An 18,313-nucleotide genomic window follows, 5' to 3' on the forward strand; every position below is an offset into this window, starting at 1 on the left:
TAGAATCTGGTTTGGCTTTATCCCTCTCAGTGCCAAATATATGTCTTAATTTCATTATTTCAAAGGTTTTGGATATGCATAAAACTTAAACTACTTTTTTTTCCTATCATTAAAGTTTCTGAATGAAGCTGCAATGTTCAAAAGGTTAATTGGAACATTACCCGCTTGCAATTACAAAAAATGCAGTACCAAAGTTAATAATAATACAAGTTTGAATTATTTTTACTATAAATGAACTACCTATATGATATTCAATCCAGATTATCACAAAGTGGTGACAAACTCTTTTATGTCAAAAAATCAATTAGGTCAAATTTGAAATCAAACATGTGGTTGAAAATGTACCATTTTCCATTTTTATTAGATGAATATCATTATCAATTTGAAACAGACGGTAGTAAAAATGCAAGTAACTTAATGTTAGTTCATCATAATACAACTTAGTGTTGAGTCCTGAAAACATTGTGCTCTCGTCAAGTATGCAAGCAAAGAATTATTTTCACAACGGTCTCCTGAGGTGGTTGTGCTCTCTTGATTCAGTTCCCCATTCTGGGGAAATAATGCTTTATTCATAACCTATTGCCTGGCCTTGTGCTACTGTGTACTATGCCACCTGATGTGTTATTTGATGAAACCTGATTAGAATTGTTAATTTGGCATTTGAATTTGTATTTGATTCAATTATATCAAATTTTTTGTCCATTTGTATAATTCCATGATGAAAAGGCAACTCTCTTGTGAAATAGTCATTTATTTCATGGTGTAATGCAGTAAAAAGAGGCTTGAGTACTTTGAAGTTATTAATTTCTCGCCATTTCTGCATATCACATTTTTTCGCATTTTAGGCAATGCATTTTACACAAGCAATTGAAAATATGAATTGTGCATATTGAATTATTGTCAAGTAATTCCTGAGAATTCCTTTGATACTTCAATATTTGTATGTTGTGCTCTGTGTATATTGCTTAATTTGCATCCATTTTTTGTCTGCCAATTATTTATTTGAGGAACTATGAGTGGTAAAACTTGATGGACTTGATGAATTACTGAAGCAATTTCTTCTATGGTCATAATTTGTATCTACAAAAAAAAAGATGCTTCTGTTCAGCCTGTGTTGAAGATACAAATGCAGGATACGAAGGCAGGATATTGGCACTAAACTCAACTGCTGCATTGTTCCCTAAGAATTTGTAGAAATAAATATTCTCTTTCTTGTGTGGGTTAAATTCCTGAAATAATATAGTTGAAAGGACAGGGAACCACATTTCCATTATCTTGCACGTTCGGCCTTTGTATGATGGATTTACAACAAGAAACTTGCAGAGATTCGTTGTTTGAAATGCACAGTATGCTATTGGAAGTGCTTAAATGAACAGTAAACCAACGGACAATGATTGGGTCAATTGACTGAAGAATGACAACAAACGTTTGTTGCCCAGTGTGTGCCATGGATTGGGTTCTGAGCAGCTGTTTAGTTTAGAGATACAGCGCTTTTGGCCCACCGAGTCTGCATCGACCAGCGATCCCCGCACATTAACACTACCCTATACCCACTAGGGACAATTTTTACATTTACCAAGCAAAGTAACCTACATACCTGTACATCTTTGGAGTGTGAGAGGAAACTGAAGATCTTGGAGAAAACCCATGCAGGTCACAGGGAAAATGTACAAACTCCGTACAGACAGCTCCCAAAGTCGGGATTGAACCTGGGTTTCTGCCGCTGCATTCGCTGTAAGGCAGCAACTCTACCGCTGCGCCACCGTGCCGTGGTTAGTTGACTTGATGTGAAAGTACCGGCTTCAGTCTGGTGGCCAGCTCAGGAGTCTGAATACACAGAAGACCAGAAGATCCCGCACATCGTCACGTTTTAATACAGTGTAAGTAAAGAAAAATAAGATAAAGGAAACTCAGCTATTCTTTATCTCCAGCCATTATCTTAAATAATCGAACCCATCTCTTAATTTAAGATGCTGCATGCATTTGTATTTCTTGGCTAATCGCTGTTGATTCAGTGGTCATTTCTGTATTATACAGCAACTCATCATCACACACTAAATGGTTAAAGTGAAATCTTTAATTCCATTATTGTATAAGAATTGATCTGAAACATTTTTGCATTGTAATAAATCCACAATAGATAGCAGACTTCCTGGAGATGATAGAACACGGGGTGCTTTTAAGGATCCCTTTGCACTCAATGCCCATCATCATCCCCCCCCCCCTACCCCAAGTAAATACACATATACCCTTGAATATTCTAAAAGTATTAAGGCATTATTAAACATAAAAATATTTAAGTAGGCTGCTTTCTATTCCACAAGTTGCTATGCATTCCAACAGTCCATCATAGGGAGTTCCTTGGTCGTGTAGTTTTGAAAATGATCACAGTATTTATACAAATAATGCTTGGTTCCTCCATGTATATAGTTTTTGGAAAAAAGTTGAGAAGGGGCTTGGGGCTGACCATGCATGTATTGGTAATAACTTTTTTTTTTAAAGCTAAGATTTCTTAGCGGTTCACTGAAGGCTGATACTTTATCATTCTAGTGTCAATTATTGGTTTAAAAATTCTTCTAGAAAGTTGACTGCTTATTTTCTCTGAAGCAACTGGTTGGGTATTTTAACCAGTTGTTGTTGTTGCAGTTCTACTTTTGCGTTGCTGGAACTGTTCCATCATGTTAAAAACATCTTTGTATGGCATTCAGATTTTTCATTGTAATTTTTTAATAGGAAATGGCAAAAAGTGATTGTAATTGTTACAGAGCTGAAAACTGAATTAATTATGCATTATTGATATTGCTGTTATATTGACAGCAGAAGAAAATGGTAATTATATGATCTTAGAAACGGAACTGCAGATGCTGGTTTACAAAAAAAGACAAAAGTGCTGGAGTGACACCGTGGATCAGGTAGCATCTCTGGCAAATGTGGAGAGGTAAAGTTTTGGGTTGGGACCCTTCTGTCTGGCTAGTCATGTGATTTTAGTGCACTTGTTTTCAGAACTAGTGTCTGCAGAAAAATATATATTTTGGTTGCTGTCCTGCCCCTAATAGTGATAAGAACATTTTAATAGTGTAAAGAACAACTCACTTGTGTGCATAGTCTACTGGATTAGGCATTCGCTCACTACGCAAGTTTGTATAAATGTTTTGGTGTAGATATTTGTGTGTTGTAAATTTTTTAGATGGTTATTATCGCGATATATTGGCCGTATGATTGTGATAATTGTTAGCATTGAAATATGCAATGGTGTATCAATTTATTGCAGAAGTAGTAAGATTTTGTGAAGAAATTACATCACATTGAACTAGGAATTCACCATTAGCAATGGATTGTGTAGAATGTTCAGCTTGCTGTTGAAAGGGACAGTATCCTCATGGAGCTTAAGGATGTTGAGGTATGGTTGAAATTGGATCTGGGGAAAGAACTGCAGACAATTTAGAACTGATAAGGAAAGTCAAGTCAATTTTATTTCTATAGCACATTTAAAAACAACTCGTTGACAAAAGTGTTTTACATTCGTGCAGATACCAACTTGCTACAAACAGTGGTACATAGATCAACAATACATACATACAGCACTCCCTCGGAGGACCTCAAGAAGGGCTTGATAGTAGAAATAAGTTTTAAGTCTAGACTTAAAGGAGTTGATGGAGGGGGCAATTCTGATGGGAAGAGGGATGCTGTTCCACAGTCTAGGAGCTGCAACCGCAAAGGCGCGGTCGCCCCTGAGCTTGTGCCTGGACTGCGGGATAGTCAGTAACCCCAAGTCGGCCGATCTGAGGGGCCTGGAGGTAGTATGGTGGGAAAGCAGATTTTTGATGTAGGTGGGGGCAAGCCCATTAAGGGCTTTGTAAACAAAAAGAAGGGGCTTGTAATTGATGCAGAACCGGTTGCACTGGGAGCCAGTGGAGAGAGGCCAGAATCGGGGTGATGTGGTCCCTTTTTCGGGTGCCCGTCAGGAGTCTTGCTGCGGCGTTTTGGACCAATTGCAGGCGGGACAGGGATGATTGGCTGATGCCAGTGTAAAGGAAGTTCCAGTAATCAAGGCGGGAGGAGATAAATGAGTGGATCTTTTCGAGGTTGTCAAATTGGAGGAAAGGGTTTATTTTAGCTATCGTCCGAAGCTGGAAGAAGCTAGCTTTTACCACGGCATTGACTTGTCTATCAAATTTCAACACGGAGTCAAATATCACGCCAAGGGTTTTGACGTGAGGTTTGAGTAATGGGGTAAGGCTTCCAAGGCTGCCTGCCATCATTTTGATGGGGTCCGAGGGGCCGAGTAGGATGACCTTAGAATTACTCTTGTTTAGTTGGAGGAAGGTCTGGGCCATCCAACACTTTATATCCTCAAGGCAGTGGATAAGGCTGAGTAGATTTGATCGGTTGTTGGGTTTCAGGAGGAGATAGTGTTGTGTATCGTCTGCATAGCAGTGGAAGGAAATGCCGTGCCTTTGAATGACTTGGCCTAAGGGGAGCATATACAGGGAGAAGAGAATGGTGCCTAGGATGGAGCCTTGTGGAACCCTGCAGCAAAGGCTAGCTGGGGAGAAGAAAGAGTTACCTAGTAGTCGAAATGGTTCCTTGATTTCTGTGGCCAGTAAGCAAATACTCAATTGGAATTTTCTTTGATTGGGGAAAGTAGAACAAGAAGCACCTATTTATTAGATTATGATCGAGTTGGTCGATTATGATTTGAATGTGAACCATGTGACTTCGTAGCTTCACTATATATCATAGAAAAAATGAACAGAAATATGCCAGCTTTGTGGTTACATCTGTAAACCGGCATTTTATATTTGTCTCCCTTGAAATAATCAAAAAAAGAAAATAATTATTTGTAGGTTTGGTGTAAATGATTGCTTGTTGTTTGCTGTGGATGTGGTGATTGCGACAGTATCTATTGGGCTTGAATATACAACTAATAATGCCAGCGATAGAATGTGGTCGGAAATGCAGCATTTGTCGCCATACACAAGTCTTTGGTTAACAAATTCAAACAAAAGCGTGACTGAACAGAGATTTGATGGGACGGTTTAATAATACACACATTAAATACAGGAGCCTGAAGACTAACGTCCAGGTTCAGTAAAAGCTTCTTCCCAACAACCATTAAACACACCGAATAAACTATGAGCTCTGTACTGCAAAAGACTTATTATTTGTTATTTGCACTATATTAGTTATTTATTGATTTTTTTCTTTTTTATCCCGTTATATTCAATACATATTCATTGTTACATATTCACATATTCTGTTGTGCTGCAGCAAGTAAGAATTTCATTGTCCCGTCCGGGACATATGACAATAAAAAACTCTTGACTCTTGACTTGACTTTTCCTTTGACGACTCCCATTTCCTCCAAATCCAAGACGTAGCTATGGGCACTCGCATGGGCTCTTTGTCAGGTACTTCAAACAATCCCTGTTCGAGGCGTACTCTGGCCCTATCCCTGAACTCTACCTCCGCTACATTGGTAACCGCTTTGGTACTACCTCCTGCACCCATGCACTCACTGACCATCTATTTCACCACTAATTTCCATCCGGCACTCAAATTCACCTGGACCATTTTCGACATCTCCCTACCGTTTCGAGATCTCACCATCTCCATCACAGACGACCGACATCTACCACAAACCCACTGACTCCCATAGCTATCTTGACTACACTTCTTCCCACCCTGCTTCCTGTAAGGACTCTCAATTCCCCCATCTACACCGCATCTGCACCCAGGATGAGGTGTTCCATACCAGGGCATCATAGATGTCCACATTCTTTAGGGAACGGGGATTCCCCTCTACTGTTATAGATGAGGCTCTCACCAGGATATATATATCTATATCCTACAGCTCTGCTCTTATTCCCCATTCCCCCCTACTCATAAGACGTCCCCCTTGTCCTCACCTTCCACCCAACCAGCCGTCACATACACCATATATTCCTCTGACATTTTTGTCACCACGAACAGGATCCTACCACTGGCCACATCTTGCCATCTCCTCCCCTTCCTGCTTTCCGTGGAGACCGTTCCCTCCGTAACCCCCTGGTCAATTCGTCCTTTCCTATCCAAACCACCCCCTCCCCCGATACTTTCCCCTGCAACTGCAGGAAATGCTACACTTGTCGCTTTACCTCCACCCTCAACTCCATCCAAGGACCCAATCAGTCTTTCCAGGTGAGGCAGAGGTTCACCTGCACCTCCTCCAACCCTATCTACTGCATCCGCTGTTCCAGGTGAACAACTTCTCTACATCGGCGAGACCAAGTGCATGCTCGGCAATCACTTTGCCCAACACCTTCGCTCAGTTCGTATTAACGTACCCCATCTCCCGGTTGCTCAGCACTTCAACTCCCTCTCTCGTTCCCAATCTGACCTTTCTGTCCTGGGCATCCTCCATTGCCAGAGTGAGGCCCAGCGCAAATTGGAGGAACAGCACCTCCTATTTCGCTTAGGTAGTTTACACCCCAGCGGTATGAACATTGACTTCTCTAATTTTAGATAGCCCTTGCTTTCTCACTCCCTCCCCTTCCCAGCTCTCCCAAAAAGCCAACTGTCTCCGCCGCTTCCTTTTACCCGCCCTCCCCCCGACATCAGTCTGAGGAAGGGTCTTGACTCGAAATGTTGATAATTCCTTCTCTCCATAGATGCTGCCACACACGCTGAGTTTCTCCAGCATTTTGTGTCTACCTGCGATTTTTCCAGCATCTGCAGTTTCTTAAACATTAAAGAGCATGTCAGTGCATCATTGCTAGGGGTTTGACTCCCTCTTTAGGCTATTTAAAGATACTGCACAAGGAATTTCATGAACTATTTTCTTACACCAATTTTAATTTGTATTTGTGACAAAGCCAGTTTTTAGGTTTAAACAATTATTTGCAAAATAATATTCATTGGCTGCAATGTGATAGGGGGAAGTCAAAATCAGATATATTGGTATAACTGTTAAGAGGCATAAGGGAGGAACTGGCTAAAGTTAATAATCGAGTTCGGTATTCCGACTGTGCATGCCCAGGTCATAGGCCACTCACCATGAACATTGTTGGTAGCAAAGCAGTTGTGTACATACAGACCTTCATTTCATTCGTATTTTCCAGCTTTGATTCTCCTAGGTATGAAAATACTGCTTTCAAACTATAAATTAGTTGTATTTATTGTTCTTTTGTATAAAGCTACGATGATTTTGTTGTTTTTATTGCTTTATGCTTCGGTGAGTAAGCAAGATCCTGCTGCTCCGTGTGTGCAGACCTGCGGGTGTCATCCATGGTCGGGGTCAGTCCCTGGTCTGCGGCGCTGTTGAGTTGCTGCTGGGCCGTCCCTGTCCCCTCCCGGGTGTATCGTCCCGTCCCTGTACAGGGGCGGCCGGAGGTATCCCGGGTGGCCATGGGCTGGCGGGGTGTTGGCGGCCCTGTACTTGCAGCCAGCGCGGAGGCGTGCCGCTCTCCCTGTCCAGTGGCTGTCGGTTGGCCCCCTCTGGGCCGGTGGGGGGCCGAGCGCCAGTCATTGGTGGAGATGCACTCGGGGTGTTGCGGTGGCTTGGTGGGTCAGACAACATCTCTGGAGAAGGGTGTCGACCCGAAACGTCACCCATTCTTTTTCTCCGGGGATGCTGCCTGTCCAGCTGAGTTGCCACGGTGCTTTGTGTGTATCCCTGTTGATGGCTGGTGCTCTGCTTTCGCCGGCGCAAGGGGGTGTTGGCCGGCGACTGCTGGGTGCGGTTGCTGGCCCCTGGCCCATGTGGGAGCGGGTTCCTCGGGAGTTGGAACGGGGTTGGGCTGGAGTTGGCATTTCTCCACGCTGGCTGTGGGCCTGGTGTCCCGTCGGTCTGTGGTCGCCCCGGATGTCTCCGGCCACCTCCCGGGCGAGGATGGGCATGGGGGGAGGGGGGGGGGAAGAAGTGACGACGACGGCCCAGTGGCGGTTCGGCAGCACTTGCGGCGCACGGGACCCGGGTTCGTTCCTGGCTGCGGATGAGGTGCGGGTCTGTGTGCACGCAACAGCTGAGAATGTCCGCCGGTCCAGTCTCTCCCCTGTCTCCCTCTCTCTCGCTGTTACACCCCGCTCTCCCGCTACCTGGCACCCCTCTTCCACAGATTAAATATATTTTTACGCATAAATTATGAATAAAGATAAGAATTTATAGACAGTTTATACAGCCAGCGCTTCGTTCGCTTTTTCTTTATGGCGAATGACCTTTGACAAATCCCATAATTCCTTGCGTTTTTGGAATACCAAACTCGCTTATTGGAAGAGGACCCTAGCAGAATAATGGTGGAGCAGCAATGGCAGGAGTTTCTGCAAACAATTCATAAGAAGCCGGATCTTTTCATCCCAAAGAGAAAGAAACGTCCTGTTGGGAGGGAAATGAGGCAACCATTGTGGCCCAAAAGTAAAACATAAGGCATATAATATAGCAAAAATTAGCTGGAAGATTGGGAAGCTTTTAAAAACTAACAGAAGGCAACTAAAAGCAATAAGGAGAGAAAAGATAAAATATTTAGGCAAGTTAGCCGTCAATATAAGAGGCTACTCAAAGGTTTTTTCAATATATAAAGAGTAAACAAGAGGCAAGAGTGGACATTGGACCGCTGGATAATGACGCTGGAGAAATAGCAATGGGGAACCAAGAAATGGGAGACAAATTGAAGGTCTTGTGTCAGTCTTCACAGCGGAAGACAACACTAATGTGCCAGAAATTCAGGAGATTCAAGGGCTATTAGTAAGGAGAAGGTGCTTGGTAAGTGGGAAGGTCTGAAGGTGGATAAGTCACATCGCCCAGATGCACTACACCATTGTGGAATGGTGGAGGCATTGTGGCGGTTGTGGAAGCATTAGTAGTGATTGTGGAAGGATTAGTAATGATCTTTCACAAATAAAGTGAGGAATAGTTCCAGAGGACTAGAGAATCATGAATGTAACGGCTGTTTTAAGAAGGGAGCCAGGCAAAATAAATGAAATTATTAGGCTGGTTAGTCTGACATTAGTGGTTGGGAAGATTTTAGAGTCCATTATTAACTTCCATTACTTGGATACAGGATGAAATGGGCCAAAGTCAGCATGATTTTGTTAAAATGAGATCTTGCCTGTTATGTTGGTTGGAATTCTTTGAGGAAGGAACAGGCAGAACCGATACAAGTGAGTCAGTGGGTGTTGTCAGTGGATTTTCAGAAGGCCTTTTATAAGGTGATTAGACTAAGTGGGACCCGTTGGGTCTCAGCCACACGGGAGACCTGGTCCCCCAACTCAACCCATTCCCCAACGCAATATTCCACCACTCACCCGTTCCCCCAACGCAATATTTCACCACTCACCCGTAGCCCCTAACTGCAGGCGGCTCATTTCCCCATATCCCGAAGCACTCCCTCCCCCTCTGAAAGTCCGGTTGGAAACCTCTGCTGGCCATCCTCAGCTCCAGTAAAGACGTGATGGCGCAGGAAGGGGCGGACCGTCCCGGGGAGTGACGGGGGAAGAGACTAATCCACGCGGCGCCGACTGGCAGAGATCGATCTGCGCCCGCTCGGTTTTTAAGATGTTTAGACCTCGCTAACTTTTACGACATTCAACCATCGGAACGAAACTTTGCGCACTCGCAGCACAGGAGAACGACGAGGCAACTGGCGAAAAATCGCAGCGCTATTGCGAACCGTTTTTGCGCAAATGGAAAGACCGCTAAACCGGAAGATAACAAGATCAGAGTTTCAGTTATGTACAGATAGATAAAAGATGCACATGTGGATGCTAAAGGCGATAGCCCGTGGCATTGGAGGCAAGGTACGAGCATGGATAAAAGATTGGCAGAGTCGGAATTAAGGTTTTTCTTTTTGTTTGGCTGCTGTTGACTTGTGTTCCGCAGGGGTCGGTGTTAGGTCTGCTACTTTTCATATTGTATGCTAATGATGTGTATGACACAATTTATGGCTTTGTGGCTAAGTTTGTAGATGATACAATTTTGCAAAGATAGGTGGAGGGGCAAGTAGTGTTGAGGAAGCAGGGCATTGAGGAAAAAGGACTTGGGAGAGTGGGCAACACTGTAGCAAATTGTATAGTTATACACTTTGGTAGAAGGAGTAAAGGTGACTATTTTCTGAATAGGGCGAAGATTCAGAAATCGGTGGTGCAAAGGGCCTGCCGGTGGTAAGGAAGGCATTCATTTCAAGATTAGAATATAGAAGCAAGGGTGTAATGTTGAAACATTAAGGCACTGATCACGTCACATTTGAAATATTGTAAGCAGTTTTCGGCCCCGTCTGAGGAAAGATGTATTGCCTTTGGAGAGCATCCAGAAGAGGTGTACAACAATGATCCGGGCCTGGGATGAGTAGGTTGAAAGGCCTAGATAGAGTGGATGTGGAGATAGGATTATTCCTACTGGCAGGAATTCATTGCTACAAATGGCTGTGGAGGCCAAGTCGTGAGGTATTTTTGAAGTGAGATTGGTAGCTTCTTGTGTAGGAAGGAACTGCATATGGTGGTTTACACCGAAGACACGCACAAAATGCTGGAGTAACTGAGTTGGTCAGGCGGCATCTCTGGAGAAAAGAAATGGGTGACGTTTTGGTTCGAGACACTCCTTCAGACTGGGAATCGGGAGAGGGAAACTAGAGGTATGAAAAGATTCAGAACAAATCAGAGCCGGTACCGATGACCAGCCCGTAATGTTCCATTGTTGGCTGTGGAAGAGGTGATAATGAAGAGATAAAGGGATGCAAACAGTGGAACTAGCAGAACGATTTAGGGTTGAGGAGGGGCGCAGAGAGAGAGAATGCAGGGGTTACTTGAAAATAGAGAAATCAATTTTCATACCATTGTGTTGCCCAAGTGAAATTTGAGGTGCTGTTTCTCCAATTTGCCTGTGGCCTCACTGACAATGGAGCAGGCCCAGGTCAGTATGGGAAAGGGAATTAAAATGTTTAGCAACCGGGAGATTGGCTAGGCCAAGGCCGACTGAGTGTAGGTGTTTAGCGGAACGATCGCCCAGTCTGTGCTTGGTCTCACCGATTTATTGGAGACCACTCTGAGAACAAAGGATGCAGTAGATGAGATTGAAGGAGGTGCAAGTGAACCTCTATCTCACCTGAAAGGACTGTTGAGGTCTCAGGATGGAGTTGAAGGAGGTATAGGGGCGGTTGCAGGAGAAAGTACCCGGGGAGGGGGTGGGAAGGGATGAGTGAACCAGAGAGTTGAAGGGATCGGTTGCAGCGGAGATGGGAAGGTGGCGAAAATGTTGGAGGATTATATGCTGTGTGCGACGGCTGATGGGGTGAAAGGTGACGACTAGAGGTCTCTGTCGCTGTTGTGACTGGGAGTAGGGAAGCAAGAGTGAAGCTACGGGTAACTTGCGACTGGGGAGAGGGGGAGCTTGATAGGTTCTTGTTTAAATAGCATCAAAGTTTACGTGAAGGCAGAAGAATGAGGTTTACAAGGAAAAATAGATAGGCCATGATCGAATGGGCTGAATGGTATTATGATCTATATGTTCTAATTTAAGAACAAGAATAGACAACTTTGTCTTTTGAGCCTATTCTACTATTTAATAAAATAGTGGTAAATTAGACTGTAATCTCTACATTACCCTGGTGGTCTCACTCTTTGCTTGTCAAATATCTGCTCAAAAAGAATTAAGATTCTTCATCCACCACACTTTCAAAAACAGTAAGAGACTGGGGCAAAAGGATAATTTGTCTTAAATAGGTGACCTGATATTTATTTAACAATGTCTGCTGTTCCTGGATTATCCCAGAAGCATTCTCTTTGCATCCTTTCTGTCAAGATCCTTGTTTTGTTTGGTCAAGAGTTTTGTTCTGGTCAAGTTCTCTTGCTCTAGAAGCTTTAGAATTGTGATAAATGCCCCTAGTGTGACTAACCTTTCCTCAAAAGTTAACTTGCCCATTCCAGCAGACCTTTTCTGAGCTGCTAGATCAATACAGTGTTTCTTAAATAAAGAGGCCAATAGTGTGCGTAATGCTCCAAATATTGCCTCATCAGTGTTCAGCTCTACAATTTTGTATAATTTAGATAAATTGGCTATCTTTAAGTTGGTATTATTTACAAGATCCTTTGCAATATTCAGTAAAAGTTCAGTTGAGTGCTGCGTTTTAACTTGATGCTAAACTCTTAAGCTTTAATTAAGCTGTTCAGATTTAAGTGCATAACTATTGCTGATGCTTTTGTGCGATCCTGGGGAACTGCATTTTTTTTGGTTGACCAGTTCTATTACTGTTAGTTGAGTATTTGTTACGCTCCCTATATATAACACTAAGTTGTTTCCTTGACTTTTTTTCTGTCATTGGCCCCTCACAAAATATAAACTGGCCAGTGATCTGATTAATGTCAGATAAACTATTCATGAATAAATTACTGTTTACTGTAAATGTAAATCATTAGTAGTGTCGTTTTACATAATATCTTGAGCATCTAACAAATTTCTAGACCAGTTTACTTATACTCTTTCTTTGCCTTCCCTTTTCCTGCTCTGGCATTGTCTTTCATTTGTCATCCAACTTTTTAGCGATTGGTGTCGAGATTTTTCTGAAATTTAAAAATTCAATTAAGCGGCTTATTGAATAAGAATATTTGTAGCCATTGGTAAAATATAATCAGTCAAAATCTCCTAGAATAGAAAAGGCCATGAACACGTACCAGAGTGGTAAGTCACTCTACTCCTCCATCACCCATCAGGAGGGTCTTAAAGCCATCCATTTCTTCCTCGACCGCAGAACCAACCAATCCCCGCCTACTCTCCTCCGCCTGGTTGTTATCCTCAACAACATTTCCTTTGATTCCTTCTTTTTCCTCCAAATCCAAGGCGTAGCTATGGGCATGCGCATGGGCCCCAGCTATGCCTGCCTCTTTGTAGGGTACGTTGAACAATCCTTGTGCGAGGCATACCATGGCCCTATCCCCAAACTCTACCTCCGCTACATTGATAACTGCATTGGTGCTACCTCCTGCACCCATGCAGAACTCACTGACTTCATCCATTTCACCACTAACTTCCATCCGGCACTCAAATTCACCTGAACCATTTCCGACATCTCCCTATCATTTCTAGACCTCACTATCTCCATCGCAGGTAACAGACTACTGACCGACATCTTCTACAAACCCACTGACTCCCATAGCTATCTGGACTGCACTTCTTCCCACCCTGCTTCCTGTGCACCTTAGGGACTCTATCCGCTACTCCCAATTCCTCCGTCTGCGCATCATCTGCACCCAGGGTGAGGTGTTGCAAACCAGAGCATCGACTATAGATGAGGCGCTCATCAGGGTCTCCTTTATATAATCCGTAGCTGCGCTCTCAGTCCCCATCCCCGCACTCGTAACAAGGACAGAGTACCCCTTGTCCTCTAACCTTCCACCCCACCAGCCTTCACATACAACGGATAATCCTCCAACATTTCTGCCTCAACGGGATCCCACTACTGGCCACATCTTCCCATCTCCTCCCTTTTCGGCTTTTCGCAGAGACCGCTCCCTCCTTAACTCCCTGATCATCCCTTCTCACCCAAACCACTCCCTCCCCTGGTACTTTCCCTTGCAACCGCAGGAAATGCTACACTTGTCGCTTTACCTCCCCATTTGACTCCATCCAAGGACCCAAGCAGTCTTTCCAGGTGAGGCAGAGGTTCACCTGCAACTCCTCCAACCTTATCTATTGCATCCGCTGCTCTAGGTGTCAGCTGATCTACATCAGTGAGACCAAGCGTAGGCTTGACGATTGCTTCGCCCAACACCTCCGCACGGTTCGCAATAACCAACCTGATCTCCCGGTCCCAGCACTTCAACTCCCCCTCCCTTTCTGAATCCGACCTTTCTGTCCTGGGCCTCCTCCATGGCCAGAGTAAGTCCCACCGCAAATTGGAGGAGCAGCACCTCATATTTTGCTTGGGCAGTTTACACCCCAGCGGTATGAACATTGACTTCTCCAATTTCAGGTATTCCTTGCTTTCTCCCTCCTTCCCCTCCCCTTCCCAGCTCTCCCACAGCCTACTGTCTCCGCAACTTCCTTTTTTTCTTCCCGCCCCGCCTCCACATCAGTCTGAAGAAGGGTCTCGACCCGAAACGTCACCTATTCCTTCGCTTCATAGATGCTGCCTCACCCACTGAGTTTCTCCAGCATTTTTGTCCACCTTCGATTTTTCCAGCATCTGCAGTTCTTTCTTAAACAGTTTGGTATTGAAACATGGAACTGCAGATGGTTGATTTACAAAAAAGGATTCAAAATGCTCTAGTAAATCATCAGGTCCGTCTCTGGAGAGCATGGATAGGTGTTTTATTTTAGGTGGGGGGCCTTTTTTATACTGATTGTGATGGGGGGGGGGGGGGGGGGGGGGGGGGGGGGGAGTTGAGACAGCTACGGAGAGGAGAGGCTGGACCAAGCTAACAACCAAACAGTATGAACATTGAATTCTCCAATTTTAGGTAACTGCTATAACCCCCCCCCCCCCCCCCCCCCCCACCTCGCCTGTCCCCTCCCCCTCCATGCATATTCTTTCCTCTTGGTTCACAATTCGCGACTCTCACAGCTTCTGTTTTAACATCTGGCCTTTGTTCCAACCATCTGACTATCAAATCCCCTCCTCTCCTGTTACCTGCCACACTTAGACCTGTCTCTCCTCTCTCCCAGCTTTCTTTCGCCCTATCCCCTCTTCTGTCTGAACAAGAGTCCTGACCCAAAACATCACCTATCGTGCATTAATAGTGCTAAAATAGAGATGATCAAGATTTTATACACATTTAGAATATCACCCCTCAGCCTCCTATACTGCAAGAAATAAAGTTCCAACCTGCCCAACCTCTCCTTGGAGTTCTGGCAGCATCTTCGTATATCTTTCCTCTATTTGGCTTCTTCTTTATAGCAGGGTGACCAAATTTGAATACTCCCAAGAACGACCTAACCAATGTATCAACTGCAACGTAACATCCTGACTTCTGTACTCAATGCCTTGACTGATGAAGGCTAGCATGTCTTTTTTCCGCCACTTTTAGGAAACAATGTAGTAGTTTGTAGTCCCTCTACAACACAGATCAGTGTCTCACTATTCACTATTATTTCTCCTGTTATCCAGAGATGCTGCCTGACCTGTTGAGTTACTCCAGCACTTTGGAACCAAGTTAATTTTTCTTAAATTAACTTATTTCGAATTGATGTCCAATGTAATCATTTGATTTTGATTTTAGTTTAGTTTAGATTATTGTCACGTGTGCTGAGGTACAGTGAAAAGTTTTTGTTGCGTGCTAACCAGTCAGCGGAAAGCCCATATATGATTACAATCGAGCCATTTACAGTGTATAGATACAGATTCTACCTGCCTATTTCACAAACTCTTAAGATGTATACAGGAAGTGGGTAAAAGTGAAATTTTGATGACTGAATAATCTTCCTGGTTAGCGTTTATGCAAAACTTTAAATTTATTAAAATTAACTGGAATAATTGGCGAAAAAAACCTGGTTACATTGAACTGATAACTGAAACCTAGTTACATTGAACTACTTGAATGACACTATTATTCACTTACATTTCAATTTGATATCTTCAACTTTTCTCTCTTTTGGTAGAATTGCCAAGAAAATGCTGTTAGCGGAAATAAGTGCAAATCTATCATCCAACAATGATAAATCTTCAGACGAGGAATCTGAAGATGAAAAGAAGAAATCTGGCCAGAGAAATGAACAAGAAGATGAAGAAGAAAATGGTGAGGAAGTTATCTAAGAGTGTGATAAGTATTTACTCTATCCTACATGTATTATAGACATACAATCATACTGCATGGACACAGTCCTTTGGCCCAACTCGTCCCTGCACCAAGAAGTCCATCCAAGTTAGTCCTATTTGCCTGTATATGACTTGTATATTGCTCTAAAACTTTCCTGTCCATTTACCCTTCCCAATGACTTCTAAATGTTGTTATTGTACCCACCTCTACCATTTCCTTTGGTAGCTCATTCCATGTACAGTGCTCTCCATAATGTTTGGGACAAAGATCATTGATTTATTTGCCTATGTAATGCACAATTTGAGATTTGTAATTGTAAAAATCACACGTGGTTATAGTGCACATTGTCAGATTTTAATAAAGGCCATTTTTATACATTTTGGTTTCACCATGTAGAAATTACAGCAGTGTTTATACATAGTCCTTCCATTTCAGGGCACCACAATGTTTGGGTCACAGGAATGTCATGTATAGTATTTTGTTGCATCTCCTTTGCATGCAATGTTTGCTTGAAGTCTGCGATTCATGGACATCACCAGTTGCTGGCTGTCTTCTCTGGTTATGCTCTGCCAGGCCTGCAGCCATCTTTAGCATGCTTGTTTTGGGGGCTAGTGCCCTTCAGTTTTCTCTTCAGCATATGAAAGGCATGCTCAATTGGGTTCAGATCAGTTGATTGACTTGGCCACGCAATAATTGAACATTTTATTAGCTTTGAAAAACTCTTGTTGCTTTAGTAGTATGTTTGAGATCATTGTCTTGCTGTAGAATGAACTGCTGGCCAATGAGTTTTGAGGCATTTGTTTGAACTTGAGCAGATAGGATGTGTTCAGAATTCATTATGCTACTACCATCAGCAGTTGTATCATCAATGAAGATAAGTGAGCCAGTACCTTCAGCAGCCATACATGCCCAGGCCATAACACCCCCATCATCACGTTTCACAGATGAGGTGGTATGCTTTGGTTCTTGGGCAGTTCCTTCACTACTCCATACTTTGCTCTTGCCATCACTCTGATATGTTAATCTCATCTGTCCACAAGACCTTTTTCTAGAAATGTGGTTGCTATTTTCAGTACTTCTTGGCAAACTAACCTGGTCATCTTATTTTTGTGACTAACCAGTGGTTTGTACCTTGCAGTGTAGCCTCTGTATTTCTGTTCATGAAGTCTTCTGTGGAAAGTGATCATTGACAAATCCACACCTGACTCCTGAAGAGTGTTTCTGATCTGTCGGACAGGTGTTTGGGGATTTTTATTATAGAAATAATTCTTCTGTCTTCAGCTGTGGAGGTCTTCCTTGGCTTGCCAGTCCCATTGCGAATAGTAAGCTCACCAGTGCTCTCTTCTTAATAATATTCCAAACAGTTGATTTTGCAAGCCTACGGTGTGGCTGATGTCTCTAACAGTTTTATTCTTGTTTCTCAGTCACATAATGGCTTCTTTGACTTTCATTGGCACAACTTTGGACCTCATGTTAATAAACAGCAATAAAAGTTTCCAAAGGTGATGGAAAGACTGGAGGAAAGACTAGGTGCGGAGAGCTCTCTTTTACATGCATTAAGGAGGCAATTAAACACACCTGAGCAATTATAAACACCTATGAAGCCATGTGTCCCAAACATTTGGTGCCCTGAAATGGGGGAGACTATGTATAAACTCAGCTGTAATTTCTACATGATGAAACCAAAATGTGTAAAAATGGCTTTTAATAAATGTGCATTGTGATTTTCTTTTTCTATTACAAATCTCAAATTGTGGAGTACTAAGGCAAATAAATAAATGATGGGTCTTTGTCCCAAACATTATGGACGGCATTGTATGTACCATCTTCTGGGTAGAATAATTGTTCCTTTCTCATCTTAAACCTATGTCTTCTAGTTCTTGGAATTTAGGAAATGGGTGGATAATACATTTCACTCTGCATCAATAGTGCTGAAGTAGAGATGATCGTGATTTTATACACCTTTAGAATATCCCCCCCTCAGCCTGCTATACTCCAAGGAATAAAATTCCTCCTTGGAGTTCTGGTAGGATTTTTATATATCCTTCCTGTTCTCTTTTCAGCTTCTTCCTTATAGTAGGCTGACCAAATCTGAATACTTATTTCATAAATATATATGTGCATAGACAATTATGTGACCTTTTATGCAAGATATAATTTATCAAGAGGAAAGCAAATAAACAGGTTCTAATGGTTCACATTATTTCAACAGGATATATTTGAGTTGCATCTTGGGACGACAGATGACGCAATGGGCTAAGTGTTCGGCTGGCAACCGGAAGGTAGCCGGTTCGAATCCCGCTTGGAGTGCATGCTGTCGTTGTGTCCTTGGGCAAGACACTTCACCCACCTTTGCCTGTGTGTGAATGTGTGTGAGTGATTGGTGATGGTCGGAGGGGCCGTAGGTGCAGAATGGCAGCCACGCTTCCGTCAGTCTGCCCCAGGGCAGCTGTGGCTACAGAAGTAGCTTACCACCACCGAGTGTGACTGAGGAGTGAATGAATAATGCGATGTAAAGCGCCTTGAGTATTAGAAAGGCGCTATATAAATCCCATCCATTATTATTATTATTATTACATGTACTCCAGGA

The 18,313-nt window shown here is 43.2% G+C and overlaps 1 protein-coding gene across 8 annotated transcripts in view; it reads left to right on the forward strand.

The window, feature by feature from the left end:
- Positions 1-18,313, forward strand: part of atrx (ATRX chromatin remodeler) — a 246,827-nt gene that overhangs the window by 85,855 nt on the left and 142,659 nt on the right. For all 8 annotated transcript variants that reach the window (XM_033030134.1, XM_033030129.1, XM_033030127.1 and 5 more), the window contains one exon: positions 15,566-15,702. In XM_033030134.1, coding sequence (XP_032886025.1) covers positions 15,566-15,702 — 137 coding nt within the window. The remainder of the gene's footprint in view (positions 1-15,565; positions 15,703-18,313) is intronic.

This window comes from Amblyraja radiata, chromosome 12 (genome assembly GCF_010909765.2).
Source record: "Amblyraja radiata isolate CabotCenter1 chromosome 12, sAmbRad1.1.pri, whole genome shotgun sequence".
In the NCBI taxonomy this organism is placed as follows: Eukaryota; Metazoa; Chordata; class Chondrichthyes; order Rajiformes; family Rajidae; genus Amblyraja; species Amblyraja radiata.